Consider the following 24,424-nt stretch of genomic DNA (forward strand, 5'->3'; position numbering starts at 1 on the left):
TATTTGTTCATTTTGAGTTTATTGTAAAAATATATAGTTCATAACAAAGGAAAGAAAAAAGAAAGCTTATATCCAAAGATACAACTGGTACTTAATGAGAATTTATCAGCGTTCCTACCTATTGTGTCTCTATATTTTCATGACATCTGGTCATGCAAACATCAACTAACAATACTAAGCTTTTGCTCTGCTAAATAAAAACACAGAGGCCAAACAGATAAAAGTAAGAACCGAACCTTATTCTGCTTTCTGCATTAAAACAAAACAAAACCAATCCTTATTACTCATGATAAACTCGAGACCCACGTGCAAAGCTGTGGTTTCAAGTCTCAAGTAGAATTTCCTTTCTTGAAAGTTTGGAAAACCTACTGTTTCTTTGAAAGTTAAGCATGTTTGACATAAAATTCTGGAATGGAATGGAAAACAACAAACAAGCAGTATCAACATAATCTCAAAATAAACAGCATGGTACAATCAGGCAATAGTACATCTTTTAATATATGATGTACTACAGACACTTCAGAAAACTTTGCTCACGAGGTCTGTTCCACAGAATCACAGAATCACAGAATCGTTTAGGTTGGAAGGGACCTCTGGAGATCATCTAGTCCAACCCCCCTGCTCAAGCAGGGTCCTCTAGAGCATATTTCCCAGGATCACATCCAGGAGGGTTTTGAATATCTCCAGCGAAGGAGACTCCACTACCTCTCTGGGCAACCTGTCCCAATGCTCTGTCACCCTCACAGTCAAGAAGTTTTTCCTCATGTTCACATGGAACTTCCTGTGGTTCAGTTTCTGCCCATTGCCTCTTGTCCTGTCGCTGGGCACCACGGAGAAGAGGCTGGCCTCATCCTCTCGATGCCCCCCCCCCCCCTCCTTCGCATACTTGTACACATTGATGAGATCCCCTCTCAATCTTCTCTTCTCCAGGCTGAACAGGCCCAGCTCTTGCAGTCTTTCTTCCTAGGAGAGGTGCTCCAGCCCTCTAATCATCTTGGTAGCCCTCTGCTGGACTCTCTCCAGGAGTGCCTTGTCTCTCTTGTCCTGGGGAGCCCAGAACTGGACACAGCACTCCAGGTGAGGCCTCCCCAGGGCTGAGGAGAGGGGCAGGATCACCTCCCTCCACCTGCTGGCAACACTCTGCCTAATGCACCCCAGGAGACCATTGGCCTTCTTGGCCACCAGGGCACACCGCTGCCTCATGCTTAACTTGTTGTCCCCCAGCACTCCCAGGTCCTTCTCGGCAGAGCTGCTTTCCAGCAGGTCAACCCCCAGCCTGTCCTGCTGCGTGGGATTATTCCTGCCTAGGTGCAGGACCTTGCACTTGCCTTTGTTGAACTTCAGGAGGTTCCTCTCCGCCCACCTCTCCAGCCTGCCCAGGTCCCTCGGAATGGCAGCACAGTCTTCTGGCGTGTTAGCCTCTCCCCCCAGTTTAGTATCGGCAGCCAACTTGCTGAGGGTGCACTCTGTCCCTTCCTCCAGGTCATTGATGACTACATTGAACAAGACTGGACCCAGGACTGACCCCTGGGGGACACCACTAGCCACAGGCCTCCAACTTGACTCTGCGCCATTCACCACAACCCTCTGAGCTCGGCCATCCAGCCACTTCTCGATCCACCGCACCGTCCACTCATCCAGCCCACACTTCCTGAGTTTACCTAGGAGGATGTGATGGGAGACAGTGTCCGAAGCCTTGCTCAAGTCCAGGGAGACAACTTCCACTGCTCTGCCCTCATCTACCCAGCCGGTCATTCCATCTGAGAAGGCTAGCAGATTGGTCAAGCATCATTTCCCTTTGGTGAATCCATGCTGACTACTCCTGATCACCTTCTTGTCCTCCAGATGCTTAGTGAGGACCTCCAGGAGGAGCTGTTCCGTCACCTTTCCCGGGATGGAGGTGAGGCTGACAGGCCTGGAGTTTCCTGGCTCCTCCTTCTTGCCCTTTTGGAAGACTGGCGTGACATTGGCTTTCTTCCAGTCCTCAGGCACCTCTCCTGATCTCCAGGACCTTTCAAAGAGGACGGAGAGTGGCCTAGCAATAAAATCCGCCAGCTCCCTCAGCACTCGTGGGTGCATCCCATCAGGGCCCATGGACTTATGGATGTCAAGTTTAGACAAAAGATCTCTAACCCGATCCTCCTCCACCAAGGGAGAGTCTTCCTTTCTCCAGCCTTCCTCTCTTGCCCCCAGGCTCTGGAATTCCTGAGGGCTGGCCTTAGCAGTAAATACCAAAGCAAAGAAGGCATTCAGTATCTCTGCTTTCTCTGTGTCCTTTGTTATTAGGGCACCCACCCCATTCAGCAGCAGGCCAACATTTTCCCTAGTCTTCCTTTTGCTATTGATGTATTTGAAGAAGCCCTTCTTGTTGTCCTCTCGACATCCCTTGCCAGGTTTAATTCCAAATGGGCCTTAGCCTTCCTTGTCGCAGCCCTGCACACTCTGACAACGTCCCTGTATTCCTCCCAAGTGGCCTGTCCCCTTTGCCACATTCTGTACACTTCCTTCTTCTGCTGGAGTTTTGCCAGGAGCTCCTTGCTCAGCCATGCAGGTCTCCTGCCCGCTTTGCTCGACTTCTTCCTCAGAGGGATGCACCCATCTTGAGCCTGGAGGAGGGTGATGCTTGAATATTAACCAGCTCTCCTGGACCCCTCTTCCTTCTAGGGCCCTACCCCACGAGATTCCCCTAAGTAGGTCCCTCAAGAGGCCAAAGTTAGCGCTCCTGAAGTCCAGCGTTGCAATCCTACTCATTGCCTTGCTCCCTCCTCGCAGGATCCTGAACTCCACCATCTCACGGTCACCGCAGCCAAGGCTGCCCCCAACCTTCACCTCTCCAACTAGACCTTCTTTGTTTGTTAGTACAAGGGCTAGCGTTGCACCCCTCCTCGTTGGCGTCTCCACCACCCGGGTCAAGAAGTTATCCTGAATGCTCTGCAGGAACCTCTTTGACTGCTTGTGCCTAGCTGTGCTGTCTTCCCAGCAGATGTCAGGGTCGTTGAAGTCTCCCATGAGAACTTAGGGCCTGCAATCGTGAGGCTACTTCCAGCTGTCGGAAGAAGGCCTCATTGACAACTTTCTCCTGGTCAGGTGGCCTGTAGTAAACCCCCACCACTGTGTCACCCATGTTAGCCTGCCTTTTAAGCCTTACCCATAGGCTCTCAACTTGCTCTCCATCCACCCCGAGGCAGAGCTCCACACATTCCAGTTGCTCCCTCACATAAAGAGCAACTCCACCACCTCGCCTTCCTGGCCTGTCTTGCCTAAAAAGCACGTAGCCATCCAGGACAGCATCCCAGTCCCGTGAACTATCCCACCATGTCTCTGTAACTGCAACGAGATCATGGCCCTGTGACCGCACACAGATCTCTAGCTCTTCCTGCTTATTCCCCATGCTGCGCGCATTGGTGTACAGGCATTTCAGAGAATTAATCAAGCACGCAAGCTTCCCAGGAGAGGTGCAAGAGGAGCCTCCATAGCCATGTTCCAGGCCGCCTCCCCTGGCTGTATGCACCCGCTGGAGGCATCCTGACTCAAGCGGTGTTTTACTGACTCCCCTGCCACTATACCACTCCCCTTCCCCCATCTTGCCTAGTTTAAAGCCCTCCTTACCAGGCTGGCCAACCTGTTGGCAAAGACGCGTGTGCCCCGCTTGGTAAGCTGGATCCCATCGCTCCCCATCAGCTGTTGATCTTCAAACAGGGTCCCATGGTCATAGAAACCAAAACCCTGCTGGCAACACCACAGGCGCAGCCAGTTGTTGACTTGGAAAATCCATCTACTCCTCCTCCCATCCTTCCCCCTCACAGGCAAGATTGAGGAGAAAATGACCTGGGCTCCCAGACCCTTCACCACCATTCCCAGAGCTCTGAAATCCTGTCTGATGGCTTCCAGTTTGCCCTTGGTGTCATTAGTGTCCACATGGAAGATCAGCAGAGGGTAGTAGTCTGATGCATGGACAAGCCTTGGCAGTCTTTCCATGACAGCTCTTGTTCGAGCCCCTGGCAGGCAGCAAACCTCTTTGGACAAGAGGTCAGGTCGACAGATAGGTGCCTCTGTCCCCTGCAGCAGGCAGTCTCCCACAGCAATCACTCGCCGCTTCTTCCAGGGGTTCCTGCACGACACAGGGTCTGCCAGGCCCGTTGCCTCCCTCAGAGCCATGCCCAGCTCCTCCTCAGCGTGGGGGGGGGGGGGGGGCGCTAAACTTGTTCTTCAAGGGTAAGTCTTGAGGAGGAGCAAGAGCCTTTCCCCTTCTACGAGAGGTCACCAGCTTCCAGCCCTCTTCAACAGCGTTATGATGCACCTTTACACACGGTACAGAGCCCTCCGACAACTCCGCTGCAGTGGGGGGTGGGGATTCCTGGAGCTGCACAGTCTCCGAGAATACTCTGTCAATCTCTTACTCTTCCTCTCGGATGCTACACAGCCTACTGACTGCCTCCCATAACTCCTTTATCTGGCAATGTAACTGGTCAACCACAGCACACCTCACGCAGGAGAGCTGACTGTCAGCCCAGGCCCCACGGAGAGGCCCCAGGCACTCCCCACAGCCTGACCCCTGCAGAGCTGCATCTGCTGTCTGAGGGTCTGTCTGGGTTGAAGCACAGACACAGCTGATGCAGCACCTCCAACAGCCACTGGGGAACGTGCTCTGCAGTGTGTCATGACCATGCCCCGGGGAAGGACACACCACAGTGCAAAATGGAGAGGAGCCTTCTTTGCCTTCTGGCACCCTTCTGCACAAACTGCTGCCTCTGTTGGCTGCACTCTAGGCCTGGCTCTTATATAGGCCTCTGCCTAGCAGTGACTCACAAGGGTGCTCGACCCACCCAATCAGGAGCCACCTGAAACAAAAGCCCCAACTCCCTCTGACCAGGGCAGCCCAGAGAGCTCGTTAGCAGCAGCCCCACCTAGCTAGAACTTCCCAGGAGAAGTGAAGTCAAGGCCCCCTGCAGGAGTCCTTGCCCAGCTCTCCCTTCCTGCTAGCAGCAAGCACCGTCTAGTTCCTCGGGGGTCCCCAGAAAGTCTCCACAACTTCCAGCAAGGCCCACAAAAGGCCCAGGCAGAGCCCAGACACTGCTGCGCAAACTGCTGCGTCTGTTCGCTGCCTCTGTTGGCTGCGTTCTGCGTTCCGCTACAGTCTGCTGGATTTTAGATACTTTGCAATCTCCATTGAAAATCAGGCCTCATATCAAGTGTATGACTAAGGATGTAAAAGCTTAATGTTAGCATCCCATATGTAAAGTATGGCCTCATTAATGGCAGGTAGTACTGAACTAACAAACAACAGGATGCAAAAGTGAACACTTGGTACCTTTTACAGGAAAAAAAAATAATTTACTTGATTGATTATGTCTTTGTCACAGGGAGCAAACACATCACAACGAAAATCAACTACACTGATTTCAAACTCATGTCTGCAACACAGAGACTGCAGTTAACTAGTCGTCCAAATCATGCATAATGAATAACTGTAATAGCGTATTTCTACTATACAGTTGTTCAGTATAAAATATCATTATTTTTGTGTTTTCATACTCATTAAATTTATCTGTATATCCTTTTTTAAGCAGAGGGTGAAGCTACCTCTGAGATATGATCATTGTAAATAGCTGTTAGGGATGCAAGCGCGTTCCCCCTTCTGGACGTTTGGCCCCCAGGGAGACAGAGACAGCAGAGCTGGGGGCGGCCCTCCTCATCTGGTCATGGAACAATGAAAAGGCTGTTACTGACTTCAAAACATCAGGCTTACTGAATTGTTGGAATTAGCATAAAAGACTTTGGTTTATAATTTTCCAGACTTTTGTATGGGTTTTTTCACAGTCACTAAATGACTGTTAAGTCAAATGGAGATGGGTCTCATCCCATTTTTTTACCAATGGAACTGCATGGATTTCAGATGAATTATTCCTGATTTACTCAGGTGTTGACTCCAAGAATGACAACCCTCGTACCTTCAGAAGGTTTGCATTTGTAATTTTTTCTTTAATCAGATCAGCAGGAAATAAAAGCAAACACAAAGCAACATCTTTTGAAGTGCTCTGAGCATCCTCATTTCTATATTTAAATGAACCGCACGCTTACTACTATACAGAGGTTGTCAGATATGTCAAACAAAAACTCATGGTGAAATCAAATATTTTTATGTTTTCAACTTTGCAGGATTAACACAGGTCAACTCAGTAACACACAGAAAGCTGTTGAGGGCTAGTAAAGGACAGAAAGCTCTCGAGGGCTAGTAATCAGTGCATTTTTCTGCTAAATTTTTGCTCTTCCAACACAAGCAGTTAAAGTGTTTCAGTCTTGTTTTTCTATATGCAGATGCATCTTTGTTTCTGAGGATACGGAAGGCTTCTTTTATTTTAGATGCTTCAGTTGGTCGTAGTCTAAGCTGCATTTATTTTGCTCCATGCTCCACAATTCTATTTTTGCGACTGTTCCTCAATTTTATTTCACCCATTAGTACTAAACTGAGAACAGATTAACAGAATGAAATATTGCTTTGCATGTCAAGCATGAGTGTATTCTTACTTTCTTCCACATACTGGGTAAAGTCATCTCGTAATTTCTGCAACATGAACCCAATCCTCTTTTCAGTTAATCCAAAAGATTTTTATTGTGTGGTTGTTTTTTTCACCAACAGTTCAGCAAATCTGGATTTAGCCCCTAAAATGCTATAATTCTTTTAAGAACAATTTGGTAGGATTATTGTGAATGCTAAAATACTAAAATACTGTTCCTCTATACCTTCTACATACACATGTGATCAAACTCAGGGTTTGTCACTGTCTAACAGGTAAAACCAAAGTGAATGACTTTGTTTACATGTTTTTGCTGAAAAAACAGGAGGAGAAAATGCATGGACTGAATACATTCATGACATTGGGACAAACCACAAAGTAATGAATTTACTGGAGTTCTCCTCTTTCTCAGCAAGAATGGAATTACATTCCTGGGGCATTCTTTTGAATTGCGCTTACTTTGATTTTCTATTTATTTGTTGTTTTGTATGTGGAAAAAAAATGCAAGGATTGTGTAAGACTTCAAAAAGATTATTCTATATACTAAATATATCTTTAAAGTTATCAGGAGAAGATTACAACTTTTAACTCTAAGTTAATCAATCTCAACTTACTGAGGGCATTAAGAGCTTCTCTTATTGTATTATTTCACATAGCCAATTTTGCTTTACCTGCATGTCTTGACGAGTGATGAAGCCTTTGCCTTCCAGATCACAAATGTGAAAGAATTCATATGCTTTTCCCAATACAGTCAGTCCTGGATCCTTTTCTCCAGTCTCTGCATCTCCTGGAGACACAGGACTGGCACAGTCTCCTTGTGTTCTGTCCATCGTCACAGTCTGGTCACAGGAATATTTTGGGATGCCGCTATCCCATTTATTCACAAATTCTGATCTGAAACCTGTGCATGGAAGGTAAGAAAAAAAGCAAAAAATCAGACCTTCTCAATGATCCTTTCCACGAACTCTTAGCAACCATCTCTTTAATTAGGCACTAAAGCCTAGAAGAAGAAAAAGCTTTCTGAATATGCTTGCCCTTGATAGGCTGGAGTAAGGATACTGCAAATGGGATGGTGAATCCAGAGATGGGAGTCTGGGGGAAGGAGGGAAAGACAAAACTAGCTCTGAAAAGCAATCTCAAAGCAAAATCAATTAGTTTAATGAGAAATATAGACAATCCATTAATGTGAACAACAAGAAAACACAAGAAGGCAAAATAAAAAAAATAATTTAAAGACACTAAAAGTACTCAAGTGGTATCCTTTTGACTCTGATCATCTTAATATCACATATCACCATTTCTGTCCAGTGATTTGGAATACAACATGTCCATACGATAACTAATGAATGGAAGATGATGGATGGAACCTGATGCAACAGATTGTTTAAATTAATTAAAGCAAATTTAGAGAAAGAGAATGTATTATGGAATTCTGAAACATTTATTTAGATTCTCCCTCATTGCTTATGGCTTTGACTTTCACCCATGAAGGAGAACGACTAATTCCTATTGCATTTGGCGGTAAGACTTAATAACCTAATCAACCTCCAAAAAGAGTCTTTGTGAAAATTTATATTCATCCCCCACATGAAAACATATTTGGGTATGATTTCATCTTAAATTCACTCTGGGATATCTGATACAAATATTTTTCCCTCTTCAAACTTATTCTAAACTATACAACACACAGTACCAATACAAAAAGAACAGGCTTTACAAAAAACTTGTGGGCTCAGAGGCACTATTGACTTAAACCATGGTTTAACAATTATGCTTCAGCTCATTTTGGTAATTGACTGTCTATATGTTCTTAACTCATTATCAAGTCAGTAAAGTAAGTTCAAAAAAAGTCTGTTTCACTGAGGTACTGCTCATTTGTGACAGGTTAAGAACATGTGTACGGTTCCCAAGGCTCAGGTGACACCAGCAACCTGACTTCATATCTGAGTCTTTGATCTGTGTTTCTCTTTTTCTAAATATGTCTATCTAAAGTAGCCACAAATTTGTCTGATGATCTTTAATGGAGAGGAGTATGCTGAGAAGCCTCTTATACAAAGGAACAAGTCTAAGCTAATCACTATAGCAAATGCTGCTAGTTCCTGCGATTTGTGCACAGACTTCCTTGAGAAAAAAATGATTATTCAAATAACAGTCAATTACATGTGAAAGAATAGAAGTATGAAGACAGATAAAAAATGGTGGAACAAAGAGGCTTTATATACTGTTTGATAAAGTTATTTACGTTTAGCAAACAGCACAGATATGATTCAGAAAATGTCACCATGCTTTCTAAATACTTCTATACCACAAAATAAAATTGCATGCATCATAGGAACCTCACCTTCTTAAAAGTTGCCCCACCTTTCATATACACCATAAAAACTTGCTACACAGCAAGCAGAAGTCATCTGCCATCTTAAATACAGCAGGAAATTAAATTAGAGCATGCATTAATACTCTTAATCATTAGACCAGCTTCCCCAGCTGGTACAGCTCATCTTAATTCCTAAACTGTTCTGATACCTTGTGAACACTGGTAATAATATGAAAGATTAAAATTGCAATTTGCCATGTTACTGGATCAGCAGTGTAATTGTTCCAAGGCCAGTTCTAAACAATAGAAGTAGTTCCATCTGCTCATCCATTGACTAGAGAAATACAACTGCTTACAATTTAAAATTGTGTTACCACCTTTAATTTCCATTCTTTTAACTACAAACATTGCACCCTATAAAAATAGGTCTTACCACGAGCTGATGTAAACCAGTATCGCTCCAATTAACACTAACCAAGGATGTGAGCTTTATGAGGTTTCTTACAGCTGATTAATCATGAGACATTTTTGGACTGGTTTTCAAAAGGCAGGTCATTGTTAATACTTCAACTGACATTTTGATCCATCATGGTTTTCCAGCCTGGTATGCCACAAATCACCAAACTTTAGAGTTACACAGCAGTGCTGATTCAGAAGTCATGCACTGTGACAACCTTATTCTCCTTTACTGTGACTGTTAAAAACTTAAAAAGCTCTTTTACTTGTATTCCCATTTCTGAGTTTCTATATTTTAGTAAAGAATCTTTTTAGCTTCTCTCTGTACCACAACAGGTAGACACTTTTTGTCTTAAAGTTTAATCGTAAAAGACTTTTTAACATCCATACATAAAAAAAGGAAAAAGATTATGAAACATTATGTGGCTCACCAAAAAAAACCCCAAGATGTGAAGACACCAGCATCATCCAGTGATTCAGTTTACTACCTGATGCAGACTTCTGAGTCCCAGTATGTATATTCTTAAGACTTTTTTTGTCTTTTCTTTTTGTTTCAACTCTAATTGCAGTTCAAAGGTAATTCAGGTGCTCCATATCTCTGAAAGCCCGATAAATACATAAGAAAAAACTTTTGTACTGTGAGGGTGGTCAAACACTGGAACAAGTTGCCCAGAGACGTTGTGGAGTCTCCATCCTCAGAGATATTCAAATTCCAACTGTAAATGGCCCTGAGCAACCCGCTCTAGTTGACAATGCTTTGAGCGAGGGGGTTGGACTAGATGATCTACAGAGGTCCTTTCCAACTTCAACAATTCGGTGATTCTATGATTCGGTCTGAATCTATGAATACTTTATAAAGAATCACTTTAAAAACAAATAGTTCTCACAGACAAAGGGTAACTTTTTTTTTTTTAATTTTCATTATTCCCTTTCCTAAGTTACTGAAAAGAGGTTGGTTCTTAGAATTCTCTGAAATCAGATCATTTACTTACATGCCTTGACACAGATTGACTAGCCCAGCTTTGGCTTCCTTTAAAAAAAGTAGCAGGTCCTTCAAGAAAGAAGACGACACTAGTGGATGTCAAAGTCATTTTAGTCATTTTTAAATGATTTTTTGAGTTCAAGATGGAAATTCAAGTTCTATATTTATGACAACTATCAGAGATACAAAGCTGAAAAAATATCCATATTTTTCCTCTATTATGACTAAAACAACTACCTTTTAAGCATTCGTGAAAGCATTATTAAGTCTGACTTAACCATATATATGAACACCTGGACTGAACCAGATGAAGAATGTGACTTTCATTTCTTCAAACAAATTTGATTTTTCAAGCAAAAACAGGTAAGTGTGTCCTAAAAGCCTCTAGTATTCCCCACAGTCTGAATTCACTGTCTAGGTAGCTTCTCTCATGATGCACAATCTTCTTCATATTAGGAGACAGTGCAGCATGGGTGGGGGAGTTTAACTGTGGAAGGGAGAAAGCTGAGGTGGAATAGAGTTCCTATGAGGGACCACAATAGGACACTCAGAAAGAAACATGTCATGAAGATAATTTTAGGGGAGCAACTAAGACAGGCAGGGAAGGAAGGCTGCATCCACTTGCCCAAAAAAGGAAATTTTCTGGAGTATGTAGAAACTCCTTTCTTGTGAGTAAATTTGAGTTGGACACTCAAATTCTGTTTAAAAACAGACTTAACAGAAATTCTTCAACCAGCTCTGATTGTAGATTTTAAAGCCAAGGGGGACCATTATGACTACCTACTCCAATATTCTGCTAAACACATGCTAAAGCTTCATTTACACATGATAATTCTGCAGATTTTCATAAAATCACTTCTGATTTACATCAGTATAAGAAAGAGAGAGGAGCAGAAACCTAGGAGACAAAAGACTTGGGAGATGAGGTTGTGGGTTATAAATACTGACATGGTAACCATATAAATGGAATTACTCATTTTCAGAAGATGACTAATTAAAGAAAAAAAAAGATATACAACTAGAGAAGAAGGAAACAAAACCAGGTTATATATCAGAAGCACATTCTCCAAAATGTAACTGGGAAATAGGAGAGAAAACAGAAGATATGCTAAAAGTGACAGCAGTAATGATTCCAAAAGAGGCTAGAGAGGACTTCGTAGAGAGTGCTACATTGCCTTTCTCTGCGCTTGGCTTTTCCCCTAGATGGGCCCCTCAGCCCACAAATCCAAATCTTATTAAAAAAAAAAAAACCTGCCTCTCCTCTGTGCACAATAATGCAGGACCTCAAGATCTCATCCTCATTAAGGTTTTTTATTTTTAACATCTCCATCCAAACAATTAGCTTGCACTGGGTTTGCAAGAAAATTTGTATTTCTCAGATACCAGTTTCCCAATCAGACAAAGAGAGCTGTCTGTCTGGCCTCTGTGGAAGCAGTAGACAAAACTGTCCATGGGGCAAAATGTAGATGTCCAAAAGTAACAGAGGTAACAAGAGGAAGCAGGCAGGTTCATTTAACTCCCATTCTGCTCCTTCTATACGGAGACACTAATGAAAAATAACTAATTTGCAGGCCTTTATCATCACAGAACCTCTCACTTTCCTTCCAGCACTATCTTCTATCACTTTTTTGGTGCCTAAATATTAGCAGTTCTTAAGGATCATACGGAAGAAGCAGCGTGATGTTAAATGAACCTCCTAAATGCTGTTAAACTCTCTGAGAAATAAAGCTACTGTAAGTCGTTAGACTTTTAGTGGAAATGCTCCTTTCCTGCTTGCTTCATTGCTTCAGAGGCTTCCTTTTTAATGTATGTAAGCCTTTGTCATGCTGGAAACGCAAATGTTCTGCTTCTGTAGAGAATTAAAAAGGCACATGAAGCATCAATAGTCTTTCCTGAGTGATTCCAGAGCCCTAACCTGCTCATTTCTTGATATAGTATTACGGGAAAGTAGGTAAGTATGGCAGTATATCTACTTGTAGTGGAAAGTCTAACTAAGAATAAATCAAACTCTATTCCAATACACCACTAGGAAAACTATCAAATGGAATGATTGAGTTGCCCAGTGGCCCAGTAAGAACAGTACTGCCATTGCTAGTAACAGATAACAGGTCTTATGCTAGCTATGTCTTATGCCAGCTGTGCAAGGCATCAGTTTTGTCCCGGTCTGTTAGCTCGTATCAACTTATGAGAACTTGTGGGAAATAACACCTTCCATTCAGTTTAAGTACAGAGGTGGAGGCCAAAGGCCAAGAACTGTCTGGTAACACAAAATTTTTATAAAAGGACAAGATCCTGAATTTGGGAGAATGAAAATCTTCAACATGGAAATCACTGTTGTAGAATAATCATGGGATCATGAGAGCTGTGAGCAGCCTGCCTGCTTCAAGGACTCAGGCTCTCCTTCTCTCCATTCACCTGGTCTTACTGCCTGATTCAAGGATACTGTCTCAAAAAAAAAAAAAACAGTTCTCATTCTCTCCTGTTCCTCCCCTGCCTGCCTATTGCAGGAACCCTGACTCTTCAGGAAGGACACTTTTGACTTGTCAATCAATCAAGCAGGATGGCGGTATAAGTGTATGTGTGTGTCCAAGCGTGTGCATTCCCCACGAATTTCTCCTCTCTAGCCCTCTAACCCTTCAATAAAGCCTTATTGCATACAAACACAATTTAGCTAGTTACTTATTCTGTGCAACAACTCTGACTAACATTTGTGGCTGCAGCATTAGTTTTTGTAAATGTTAGCATGTAAATGGTAGTTAGTTACATTCTCAGTTACAGAACTGTTATGTACTATTTCACCATTTCTTTGACTTCTTTCCAAAACAGAAAAAGTTATTTGAGAGAAGAAAAAACCTGTTAAGAAGGAGCATCCTACAACACACAGAATGCATTCCAAGCAGTGTGAAGTCAACAATCAGCTTGCTTTATCTGACTGCACGATGTATTGTGTTTCATTGTCCCTAGCACTGAAAGTAAATGCAAATCATTAAAACATGTCATTGTATTAATGAATGATGTAACTTGTAATATGATATTATTGCAGACACTATTACCTGTTGACTAATTATTTGCATTGAAAACAGATCACCTGTGAATTCAAGTCCTGGAAAAGAGTTTAAGTAAAGTAAAATGTATTCCTTTTAATTGATTTATCTTTCGGGGTTTCATAATGTCTTGCAGCTATGTGGAGCCACTTTCAGCTAGTAAAATCTGGTCCACACAAACCTTTGAAAAAAGGTTTAAAGTATGTAATTTTCACAAAAAAATTCTTGAAACATTCTGCCTCCTCCAAAAATCCTCACTAAAACTGTAACTTCTGAATGAAAACCAAAACCTTTTCTCTGTCCCCAAGTCAACAAAAATTTGTTTAAAATTACTCGAAATCTGACATACATTCTACTTCTACTTTGTCAAGGAGTGTTACATCTTTCAACCCAAATGAAAGGACTTTGATATGCAAATTCAGTAATCTCTTTGAATAAAAATCCATTAACCATAATCCATGATTAGAACACATAGTGTACTTCATCCAGTTTAGTTCCACAGAAACCAACCCTGGCAACACAATTAGAAATGCATCATTATAGCTTCTTAATTGGATTTTAAATTCATTATTATTTTCAAGCAGAAATACAACTTCCTCATTTTTTGTGAGTCAGCTGGTCAAAATGTAGATCTTGCAATTGTGCAGGATCCCTGCCTCCGTTACGCTGCACTCTATGCTAACAAAAGTTCCTCAGCAAGTCTGTTCAACTTTCTTGACACCTACTCTGTAAGATTTTGTACACAAGAGAGAAGATGAGTCATGTGAGAAAAAAGCACTGTAAAATGTGGCTCCAGATGGGGAGAATATCTTTTGGTGGGGCTCCCTGGAGATCACAGGCCTCTCAAGAGGGCCCACTCCCGGGCCACAGTTCAGCAACAGTGTCTCACGGTGTCTTCCCACTGTGCAATGGTATGGCTAATCAATCACTTTTGTTGGACAAAGAGGAGGTATCAGAGCAAGGAGTAGTCTGGAACACAATAGAGCAAATAACAGAAGAATGATAGAGCTACAGCAGAAGACGAGCATGAGAAGGAAGTCAAATAGATATTAGACTAAGACATGGAGCACAATAAATCTGACAGTGACTAAGTGAAGCATATTGGATAAGACTCCCAGTAAGCTAGACTATACTTTGACTATCTGACCCTATGCTGATTCAACTTACTAAATGCAGGGAAGAACTACTCCAGAAAAGGAGTAGCATACCATTTTCTGCTGGATTAGTGAGCTGAATGAGCTCACCATGTCAGAGACGTGTCAGAGCCCAAAGCCACAGCACAAAGACAAGGATGGGACTGTGTGGCTGGAAGCAGGAAAAGGGAACAGACTGGGGCTGCCACTTTTGGCAGAAGAAAATTGTTAATTCTCCTCAGCCACACTGCATGTTTTCATCCTTAATGCTTCAGTCATTAATTTTAAATTATTAACAATTGTTTAAATTAACAATTTAAAATTTCTTCCTTCTAAAGGGAAAAAAGAAAGAAAAGGAAAGAGTGTAGTTGCTGGCATATTTCTTGTGGTAGGGGCACAAAACGTATCATAGCGGCTTATAATCTGCAGCTTGGCCCTAGAACCTCTCTGTTACATGCACAGGTTAGAACTGATAGCTTCATAAGCAAATGCAAACTCACCCTTCAAAGGACTATGGGGTGGAGGGCCAGTTCCACTGTAGCACAGCAGATCAGTTACACTTCCTAACCACTGAAATGCCGTAACATCGCATGCTGAAATAAAAAAGTCACTCACTTCAAAGATAACAGCATACTCACTCGCCATGGCTAGTATGACTTTCTGAAACACAAAACATGGCTTCCAGCCTATGTTCTTTGTAAAAACTATAAGACAACAGAAAGTAACATATTAATATAGATGAGGGGGAAATGTGTAAAGATTTAAATATAAAGGTAGCAGTCAGTATTGTTACACTTAGTTATGTTGACATATTGACATTATTCAACTCCATGAAGCAATTTTAATATTAGTTTTATGCCTCTATAATTTCTTCAGTTTCAATGGATGATCACATCACTAAAAAACAAAGCAATACTTGGGCTTAATATTTATTATACTGAAGATAGCACCATCTGCTGTTCTCTGCTTCCTTTGGATCACTCAAACTCAGCTCTTCTGAAATTAATAGAAAGATTCCTACTGACTTTAGCAAAGGGTTAACAGAACAGCCTAACTCAGAATCATTGATATCTGACAGTAAAAGCCTTTTTCTGTATCTTCTGCCACTTAAATGAAGATTATTATATATCCTATAGTTTTGCAAGAAAAAAAGTTACTTTCATCCTCACTCTTATCAGACAGGTTGCAAATAGGAAAACATGAGAATTTAGTGTTATATATATATAAAATGGTAACAAATATTGTTTGGTCACACAAACAATTCTGTTAACTCTTTGCAGAGCTTTACAAAATTCTCTAATACTGTCAATAGAATTGAGAGAGTTCACTGACAAGACGCAACATGACTATTCATCAAAAAGGTACAGGCAAGACGGCAACAAGTTTAGCATTTCTTCCACGTTATACAATTCATGCCTTCTTTCAAAAAAAAATACTTCACTATGGGAAGGGAGACCAGTGTTCATATGTATCAAAAAGCCTGCACGACATATTGCCACAAAAGCCCAGAATCCATTAAGCATAAAGCTGAAATGACATTTTTAAATGTTCTCAACCCTGTCATTCTTGTTTGTTCTGCTGCTGCTGACCCTTGAAAATAAGGCTAATTCTCTAAGGCCTTAATGGGATCCTACAGGTTCTGAAAACCTGTTCTTCCTTCATGCTGATAGCAAAAATGTTAATTGATTTCTTATCTTCTTCAGAGCTTCTCTGGATCACAGAGCAAAAATGAACAGGGACTACACTAGCTCATTCACTCAGGCACTCAGTTACCTGCACTAAGCCTAACCCTTCCTCATATTACACATGCCACCACACAGCAGCACACTAGGCGGTGTTTGTGGTTGCCTGCCCATACCACTGATGTAAAGGCAATCACAGATCTCAGCAAAGCTGATAGCTATAATGCCAACTATACTTTATTCAAGCTAAATTGAAGAAGAAATTTGGTTTCTTTATGGAATAAACTATCTGGAAAAGTATCATTAAGCTTCAAGCAGCACTAGAAGGCTTGCAAAAGAGTAACTTTGGCGAATAGCTGGGTTTCTCAGTGACTTGCAAAAGTCTCAAGGCTGAGAGTTAGTGAGTGAGTGACTGAGTGACAGGAGTGTGAGCATCTGCACTTCAGATAGCAGGAAGAGCTGGAAAGCCAGAGAACAGCTATTAATGTGGATTAAGGAAGGGGCCAAAAAAGAGATGCCTTTCTGGATACAGGATTGGCTAGAGAGTGGCCTTTGGATTTCTGATCAAGGAAGCTTCCTTTTACCGTTCATTTTCACCATACGCTAGAAAACCCTACATGTTCCAAGGCCAAGAACAATAATCACAGAATCACAGAATGGTTTAGGTTGGAAGGGACCTCTGGAGATCATCTAGTCCAACCTCCCTGCTCAAGCAGGGTCACCTAGAGCATATTGCCCAGGATCACATCCAGGAGGGTTTTGAATATCTCCAGCGAAGGAGACTCCACCACCTCTCTGGGCAACCTGTTCCAATGCTCTGTCACCCTCACAGTGAAGAAGTTTTTTCTCAGGTTCAGGGAATATCCACCAGAAAGCAACAATAATATCCACCAGAAAGCAACAATATGCTTTCACTCCCAACCTTATGGTTCATGTCTGAACCATTCTTTGTCTTTGACTTAGAAACTCTTTTTTTCAAAGGTACTTTGGCACCTCAACTCTCATTGGTGTTCAATGTAAATATACTTTAGGATTTGAGGCCTGATGAGCTATCTAAAAAATAAGTCATACTTTCACTCATTAAAATGATTCAAAGATTTATTCTGGAGGATGATTGACACATACATGCTCCAAAATATCACAGTTCAGGAATGCTGGACAGCCTGCTTGCCCCTTTCTTAAGAAGAGCCAATAATCAAGATGCTTCTAAGAGATACATAGTCGGGAACATTTTTAATTCTCTAGTTAATTTGCAGACCTATTTCTGATAAGGTTTATTAGCCTTGCCACTATTTTATATTTAATACTATGACAAAATGCAATTGTTTAATTTGGTAATTCAAAAAGGAAAATGAAACATACAGAAGATTAAAAACCAGTCACACAGAAAAAAAAAATCCTTGCAATTAAAAGAGTGAATATGAGCTTACTGATCACTTTCTGGAAGGGATAGGTTATATCACACCTGTCTATACAAAGAAAGAGTCAAAAGGAGAGCAAAAAATGCTTCTTTATGGAGCATAGGAGAGAATGTGAGTTGACTTTAAAAAGCAGACCAATTCTTTAAAGAAGTATTCAGTGGAATTACACCAAAGGAAAGAATAATCTGAGCTGGTACATGTATCCAACTCACTTCAGCCCCAAAGCTCCAAGTGAGCGTAACCTGGTTCTCAGTGTGCCTGTCTCTCACTGTGCCTTGTATGGCACAATGAAAAAGCCAACAGGGAAATTACGATTTTGTCACTGTTTGACATTTTTGCCTAGTTCCTTTGCTTGACTTTAGAAAAACTGGGGAAAAAAAATTACTTTCAGCAGGTCTCTCTGAGAGGATACGCTATTGGCAATGGATCACCAGACTGATGGTCTGATGTAAAACATTTGCTGTGTAGACTGGAAACTCTAGGCCTGATCTGGACAGATCTATGTCTGGAGAGAGCTCCAAAGTCTTTAACTGAGTTTCAGTCAGTTTCTCCACGCAGGTGTGCTGCTGTTTCTGCATGGATGAGTCATGAATGGTGGAATCTATTATGCTGTTACTTCAGGTTTAACTTAAACTGATTAAATCTGCCTTTTTAATAAGAAAAAAAAAATCTGAAAAACCCTAACTCCCTCCTTATATGTCGATTTATACAGTCTTACATATTTATTCTGCAAATTAGCAAAGAACGTAGAGGGGAATCTGGGCAGAGTACCATATTCTTTACCCCTCCAAATGGCCACCATTTAGTCATCTGCAAAATCATGAGAACATACCATTTGTCAGTGAACAAAAACAGGAGGATGGAGTGAGAGATCTGCAATAAGCACCATATAAATCCTGTGGGCTGAGGAAACCACACGAAAAGCTTGCATAGTAATGCTGTCTAGTGCATTAACTTCTGCTTCTTTCTTTACAGCTCTTTTCCAGCTCACCACAACATAGGAGGAAAAGGGGGAGGAGAACTGTCTCAAACAGAACGAAGTATATCATCTCCTTCATTTCATCTGCAATGAATTTAAATCTCCATAGATCAGGAGACTAATCCTCCACATTAGGAGACTGTTAACTATTACTGCCCTAAATTTCTTTTGCTACTTAATCAGTGGCCAGAAATGCATCTGGTCCTTGTACTTGAAATACTGACTCTTTTTTTTTTTCATGTTAGTAAACTGTGTTTTGTGTTAGTAAGTTGTATTTAGTGCAGAGAAGACTGACATTTAATTTTCACTCTTTGGGGTGTAATGGTTATCTTCTCAAGTTGAACAACACTGAAGTTCCAAGAGAAGTCTGCGGACCAGATATCTGAGTGCTTAGGACATCCCACAGACAACTGATAAACTTTTACCAATACACCAGAATAATTCATACAACCCAGCTAAAAGGAAAAGTGAAACTAACCTGGAAACTGTGGTTGAAAAACACCAAGTTGCAAAAAGAAAGTAGAAAAGTATTTTAAATTAGTCAGAGTGTGTAACTTTGGAAGAAAGAATTGCTAAAGATTAAAATGCTGAATTTCAGAGGGATTAGACCATTCCCCAACTGCAGCAGTACCCAAGTTTCATTATTTGTGGTCAAAATCTGTTATACTGCTCACATATATTAAGAAGCATAATAGTATCTTGGCAACAAAAAGTTCCTTTATAACTATCATTTAGAATCATCAAAAATGTTCAGTATCAAAAAAGACAGAAAACTAAATCAAATTTAGTTTGACTGGTGGCAAATTACTCTAAGAGAATACAAGCGTCATCTTTGTAACTATCAGCAACAGCATTGCTTTTGGCTTCAGTGAGCGTTTGGTGGGTCTGTCCCCCACCATGAAGGCAGTCACCATCCACAATGCAGGAAGTGTACACTGGAAACCAGCTAGACAGCTCTAAAAGTAACCAGGACAGAACTGATTTCACTGTAACACTGTTCATTTGGCCACAGTGTAAAGCTACATGAGGACTGTAGCAGTAGCACTACAATGAATATCAGTTACAGCGCTCTTGGGTACCACCTTAATAATGTTCTTTATGTAGAAGGAACCACAACATTTCACATTTTAGCATACTTTGATAACTTTCTGAATGTAAGTTTCTTACCCTGTTTTGCCACAGTGTTGGTATAACTACTATGCAGAGAAGGGAAGCAGGGCATACTGGGAAATGCAGTCTCCTGTTTTGCAACACTGTGACTCTAACCTGGTGCCTTCCAGCCAAAGAGTAAGTTTAGGATTAACAAGAAGGGTCAAGGGCTACAGGTGCTGTGTGCAACACTCACAGCAGCTGAAGAATTGCTGCCTCACTACAGCTGCACTGCAGCCAGAGCAGCAGCTGCTTGCTGAGTGAGCAGCTGGGGGTACTTGGCCTCCTCTCCCAGCTTTTCTAGGCTACCTCCTGCCACACACCTCCCACCCATGCTGTAAAAGCAGCCACCACTCCCAGGAGAAGGGGCAGAGATGTTGCTTGGCACTTTGGCACAGGAAAGGCAGTGATAACTGCTATCATTTGTGAGATGCTGCTGATTCCTGCCTGGACCCACCAAGCCTGCAAGGCGTTGTCCTCTCGCAGACAGCCCTGCGCAGGAAGCAAAACTCACAACAGGCACAGCACAGAGAAAGAGCAGGGTGTTATTGAGACACCCTGAATCCGAAGGGAAGGGCAAAGCAGATGCCAGGGGTGCGTTTCCGCCAGCAGCTCAGCTAGAAGGATCTGCCAGCAGCTCTGCCAGAAGGATCTGGCTTTGCACCATCTTCTCCTCCTGTCTCCTCCCCGGACATTCCTGGCCCCAACTCACCTCCTGCTGCTCCCTGCAAGTGCCCAGGCAGAGGTACAATACGATCCCTGCTGGCTGGCCGGTGTGGTCGGCCTTCCCCTGCATGCGCCTCAGCTAGTGTGGAAGTAAGAGCAGAGGAAGGTCAAAACAACTTCCTAAACTTTTCTGGGGCGCGGGTGGCACCATCAACCACGGGCGGGCCGTGCTGCGGGGGCGGGACCGGGGTGAGCCGGCCTCCCCCATCTGCCTGGCAGCGCTGAGCAGCATTGGAGCTCGGTGTCGCGTGGCGCCAAGCGCCCCTGCGGGCTGCCGCAGCGCAGGGCCCCTCTCACCTCCGGCTCGGAAGGGCCGACCCGGAACCACTGCTGGGTCACATTGGAGAGCCGGGGGAACTCCACCAGGCGCTGCCATCCCTGGCTGCACCTGCAGCCAGGACTAAGTGCACAATGGCTTTCTGGGGGAAGTATGTGGTCTTGTCATCTCCATGTAACATAAATTACACAAAACAGAGGGGTTTCGAGGAGTGTGGGACAGCTCATCCACGCAAGATCTTACGATGCAGCTGATGGAAATGGGCCAGCTTCTCAAACTGTCCCAAGTCCAGTTGCCCATGAGGAAGAACAACAAAAGACAGAATTGATTTCACATCCAGTTGATTAGAGATTTCAAGTAGCCTAAAGTACATTTTGAAAAATGTCACACTAGGGTGTGTAAATGTCTGCATCTGGGAGCAGATTCTCTGAGAAGCCCCCTAAAAGAAGAGAAAAAAACTTGATTTAGTTCTCATCACTGCAGATGTCACATCTGCAGAAGAGCTCTTAAGGTATTGTCGTCATGATACATTCCAATTCAGCATATTTGCTACAGCAATTCACCCATTTGTGTTTGACTTCAAAATGAGCATCTTCATGAACCAAGAAATACTTAGAAGGAAATTAAAAGGGACAGCCGAAATAGCAGTACAATAGCAGGTGGCATAAAGATGTTTATAAGTATATAACATAATATAATACATTTAATCATTATATATATAACATCTGCTCAGCCATAAAGGGCTATGAAACAGCCTGCCTCCAAAACCATCTGCCTCCCAAAATTATACATGATTACATAGCAGTATAAAGAAAGCTATCAGAAGTAAAAAGCTCTTCAGAAAGCAGTTGTTTAAAAATAAGAAAAATGGGGGGGGGGGGGGAAGCATAAATCAGCAAGTAAAATCATAAGGACAATTAAGATTTTGGAGAGTAGCTTAGGAACACTCCAGTTAACAGCAAAAACATTATCAAACAAACCAGAAGCACAAGCCTGCTGACAGAATCTGTGGGGCAAGTAGATGATAGAAATAAGGCAAAGTTATGGCCAAAGCCGGAAAAGCTAGATAAATTGATGTTCAGTATGGAAGATCAGATAACGTCCTTTTCTTTATTAAGTATGAAGAACAGTCTTGGGACTGAAGCATTGGTAGGGGAGGCTTTAGAACATAATACAACGAATTGTAACATATCACAAACACCCAAGTGTTCCAAAGGAATTTAAATATGAAAATATTGAACTGTTGGCTAAATCAGTACAGTGCAAAAGGAGTGGAAGATGATGGATATGGTTAACTACTAACCTGTAAAACACCATAATGGACAAGTTATTGACCAAACTAAAAAAGAAAACCAGCAGACGCATGAATCAACATGTTTCAACCATATTCTGTTTTCTCTTCAGATCGTGTAAATCTTTCACCTTTTACTAAAAATTTCCGTGGAGAGGAACAGGCACGAGTGTCAAGGAATTTTTTGAGGTTCTTTGAGCGCAGCTAACAGAGGCAGCGAACAGACGCAGCAGTTTGCGCAGCAGTGTCTGGGCTCTGCCTGGGCCTTTTGTGGGCCTTGCTGGAAGTTGTGGAGACTTTCTGGGGACTCCCGAGGAACTAGACGGTGCTTGCTGCTAGCAGGAAGGGAGAGCTAGGCAAGGACTCCTGCAGGGGGCCTTAACTTCTCCTGGGAAGCTCTAGGTAGGTGTGGCTGCTGCTAACGAGCTCTCTGGGCTGCCCTGGTCAGAGGGAGTTGGGGCTTTTGTTTCAGGTGGCTCCTGATTGGGTGGGTCAAGCACCCTTGTGAGTCACTGCTAGGCAGAGGCCTATATAAGAGCCAGGCCTAAAGTGCAGCTCCTGGAGTGCAGCCAACAGAGGCAGCAGTTTGCGCAGAGGATGTCAGAAGGCAAAGAAGGCACCTTCATTTCTTGTAGTAGTGTGTGCTTCCTCAAGTATGGTCATGACGCCGCAGAGCACATTCCCCAGTGGCTGTTGGAGTTGCTACATCACCCGTGTCTGAGGCTTCAACCCAGACAGACCCTCTGACAGGTGTCAGGCTGCAGGGAGTACCTAGGGTCTTTCTATAAGGCCTGAGCTGACAGCCAGCTCTCGTGCGCGAGGTGTACTGTGGTTGATCAGTTGTACTGCCAGGTAAAGGAGTTATGGGAGGAAGTCAGTAGGCTGTGTAGCATCTGAGAAGATGAGCAAGAGATTGACAGGGTATTCTCGGAGACTGTGCAGCTCCAGGAGTCATCGGTACATCATAACGCTGTTGAGGAGGGCTGGAAGCTGGTGACCTCTCGTAGAAGGGGAAAGGCTCTTGCTCCTCCTCAAGAGTTATCCTTGAAGAACAAGTTTAGCGCCCCCCCCCCCCCCCCCCACGCTGAGGAGGAGCTGGGCATGGCTCTGAGGGAGGCAACGGGCCTGGCAGACCCTGTGTCGTGCAGGAACCCCCGGAAGAAGCGGCGAGTGATTGCTGTGGGAGACTGCCTGCTGCAGGGGACAGAGGCACCTATCTGTCGACCTGACCTCTTGTCCAGAGAGGTTTGCTGCCTGCCAGGGGCTCGAACAAGAGCTGTCATGGAAAGACTGCCAAGGCTTGTCCATGCATCAGACTACTACCCTCTGCTGATCTTCCATGTGGACACTAATGACACCAAGGGCAAACTGGAAGCCATCAGACAGGATTTCAGAGCTCTGGGAATGGTGGTGAAGGGTCTGGGAGCCCAGGTCATTTTCTCCTCAATCTTGCCTGTGAGGGGGAAGGATGGGAGGAGGAGTAGATGGATTTTCCAAGTCAACAACTGGCTGCGCCTGTGGTGTTGCCAGCAGGGTTTTGGTTTCTATGACCATGGGACCCTGTTTGAAGATCAACAGCTGATGGGGAGCGATGGGATCCAGCTTACCAAGCGGGGCACACGCGTCTTTGCCAACAGGTTGGCCAGCCTGGTAAGGAGGGCTTTAAACTAGGCAAGATGGGGGAAGGGGAGTGGTATAGTGGCAGGGGAGTCGGTAAAACACCGCTTGAGTCAGGATGCCTCCAGCGGGTGCATACAGCCAGGGGAGGCGGCCTGGAACATGGCTATGGAGGCTCCTCTTGCACCTCTCCTGGGAAGCTTGCGTGCTTGATTAATTCTCTGAAATGCCTGTACACCAATGCGCGCAGCATGGGGAATAAGCAGGAAGAGCTAGAGATCTGTGTGCGGTCACAGGGCCATGATCTCGTTGCAGTTACAGAGACATGGTGGGATAGTTCACGGGACTGGGATGCTGTCCTGGATGGCTACGTGCTTTTTAGGCAAGACAGGCCAGGAAGGCGAGGTGGTGGAGTTGCTCTTTATGTGAGGGAGCAACTGGAATGTGTGGAGCTCTGCCTCGGGGTGGATGGAGAGCAAGTTGAGAGCCTATGGGTAAGGCTTAAAAGGCAGGCTAACATGGGTGACACAGTGGTGGGGGTTTACTACAGGCCACCTGACCAGGAGAAAGTTGTCAATGAGGCCTTCTTCCGACAGCTGGAAGTAGCCTCACGATTGCAGGCCCTAAGTTCTCATGGGAGACTTCAACGACCCTGACATCTGCTGGGAAGACAGCACAGCTAGGCACAAGCAGTCAAAGAGGTTCCTGCAGAGCATTCAGGATAACTTCTTGACCCGGGTGGTGGAGACGCCAACGAGGAGGGGTGCAACGCTAGCCCTTGTACTAACAAACAAAGAAGGTCTAGTTGGAGAGGTGAAGGTTGGGGGCAGCCTTG

At 43.5% G+C, this 24,424-nt stretch overlaps 1 protein-coding gene and 1 non-coding gene across 6 annotated transcripts in view; one reads left to right on the forward strand and one right to left on the reverse strand.

Moving 5' to 3' along the window:
- CRACR2A (calcium release activated channel regulator 2A) overlaps positions 1–20,733 on the reverse strand; it is an 87,005-nt gene extending 66,272 nt beyond the window's left edge. For 4 of the 5 annotated variants that reach the window (XR_011142893.1, XR_011142891.1, XM_009678819.2 and 1 more), the window contains exons 1-2: positions 20,391–20,733; positions 7,190–7,419 (exon numbers count right to left, since the gene is read on the reverse strand). Coding sequence is in view for 3 of the 5 variants with exons in the window: in XM_009678819.2 (XP_009677114.1) it covers positions 7,190–7,348 (159 nt within the window). In the remaining 2 variants the exon portion in view is untranslated. The remainder of the gene's footprint in view (positions 1–7,189; positions 7,420–20,390) is intronic. The other variant, XM_009678820.2, reaches the window with a different exon arrangement.
- A 1,332-nt stretch (positions 20,734–22,065) lies between these two features.
- LOC138065864 (U5 spliceosomal RNA) lies at positions 22,066–22,178 on the forward strand. Its single transcript, XR_011138910.1, has one exon. It is a non-coding gene; the product is annotated as a U5 spliceosomal RNA (small nuclear RNA).
- The last annotated feature ends 2,246 nt before the right edge of the window (positions 22,179–24,424 follow it).

Source organism: Struthio camelus, chromosome 1 (assembly GCF_040807025.1).
Source record: "Struthio camelus isolate bStrCam1 chromosome 1, bStrCam1.hap1, whole genome shotgun sequence".
Taxonomy (NCBI): Eukaryota; Metazoa; Chordata; class Aves; order Struthioniformes; family Struthionidae; genus Struthio; species Struthio camelus.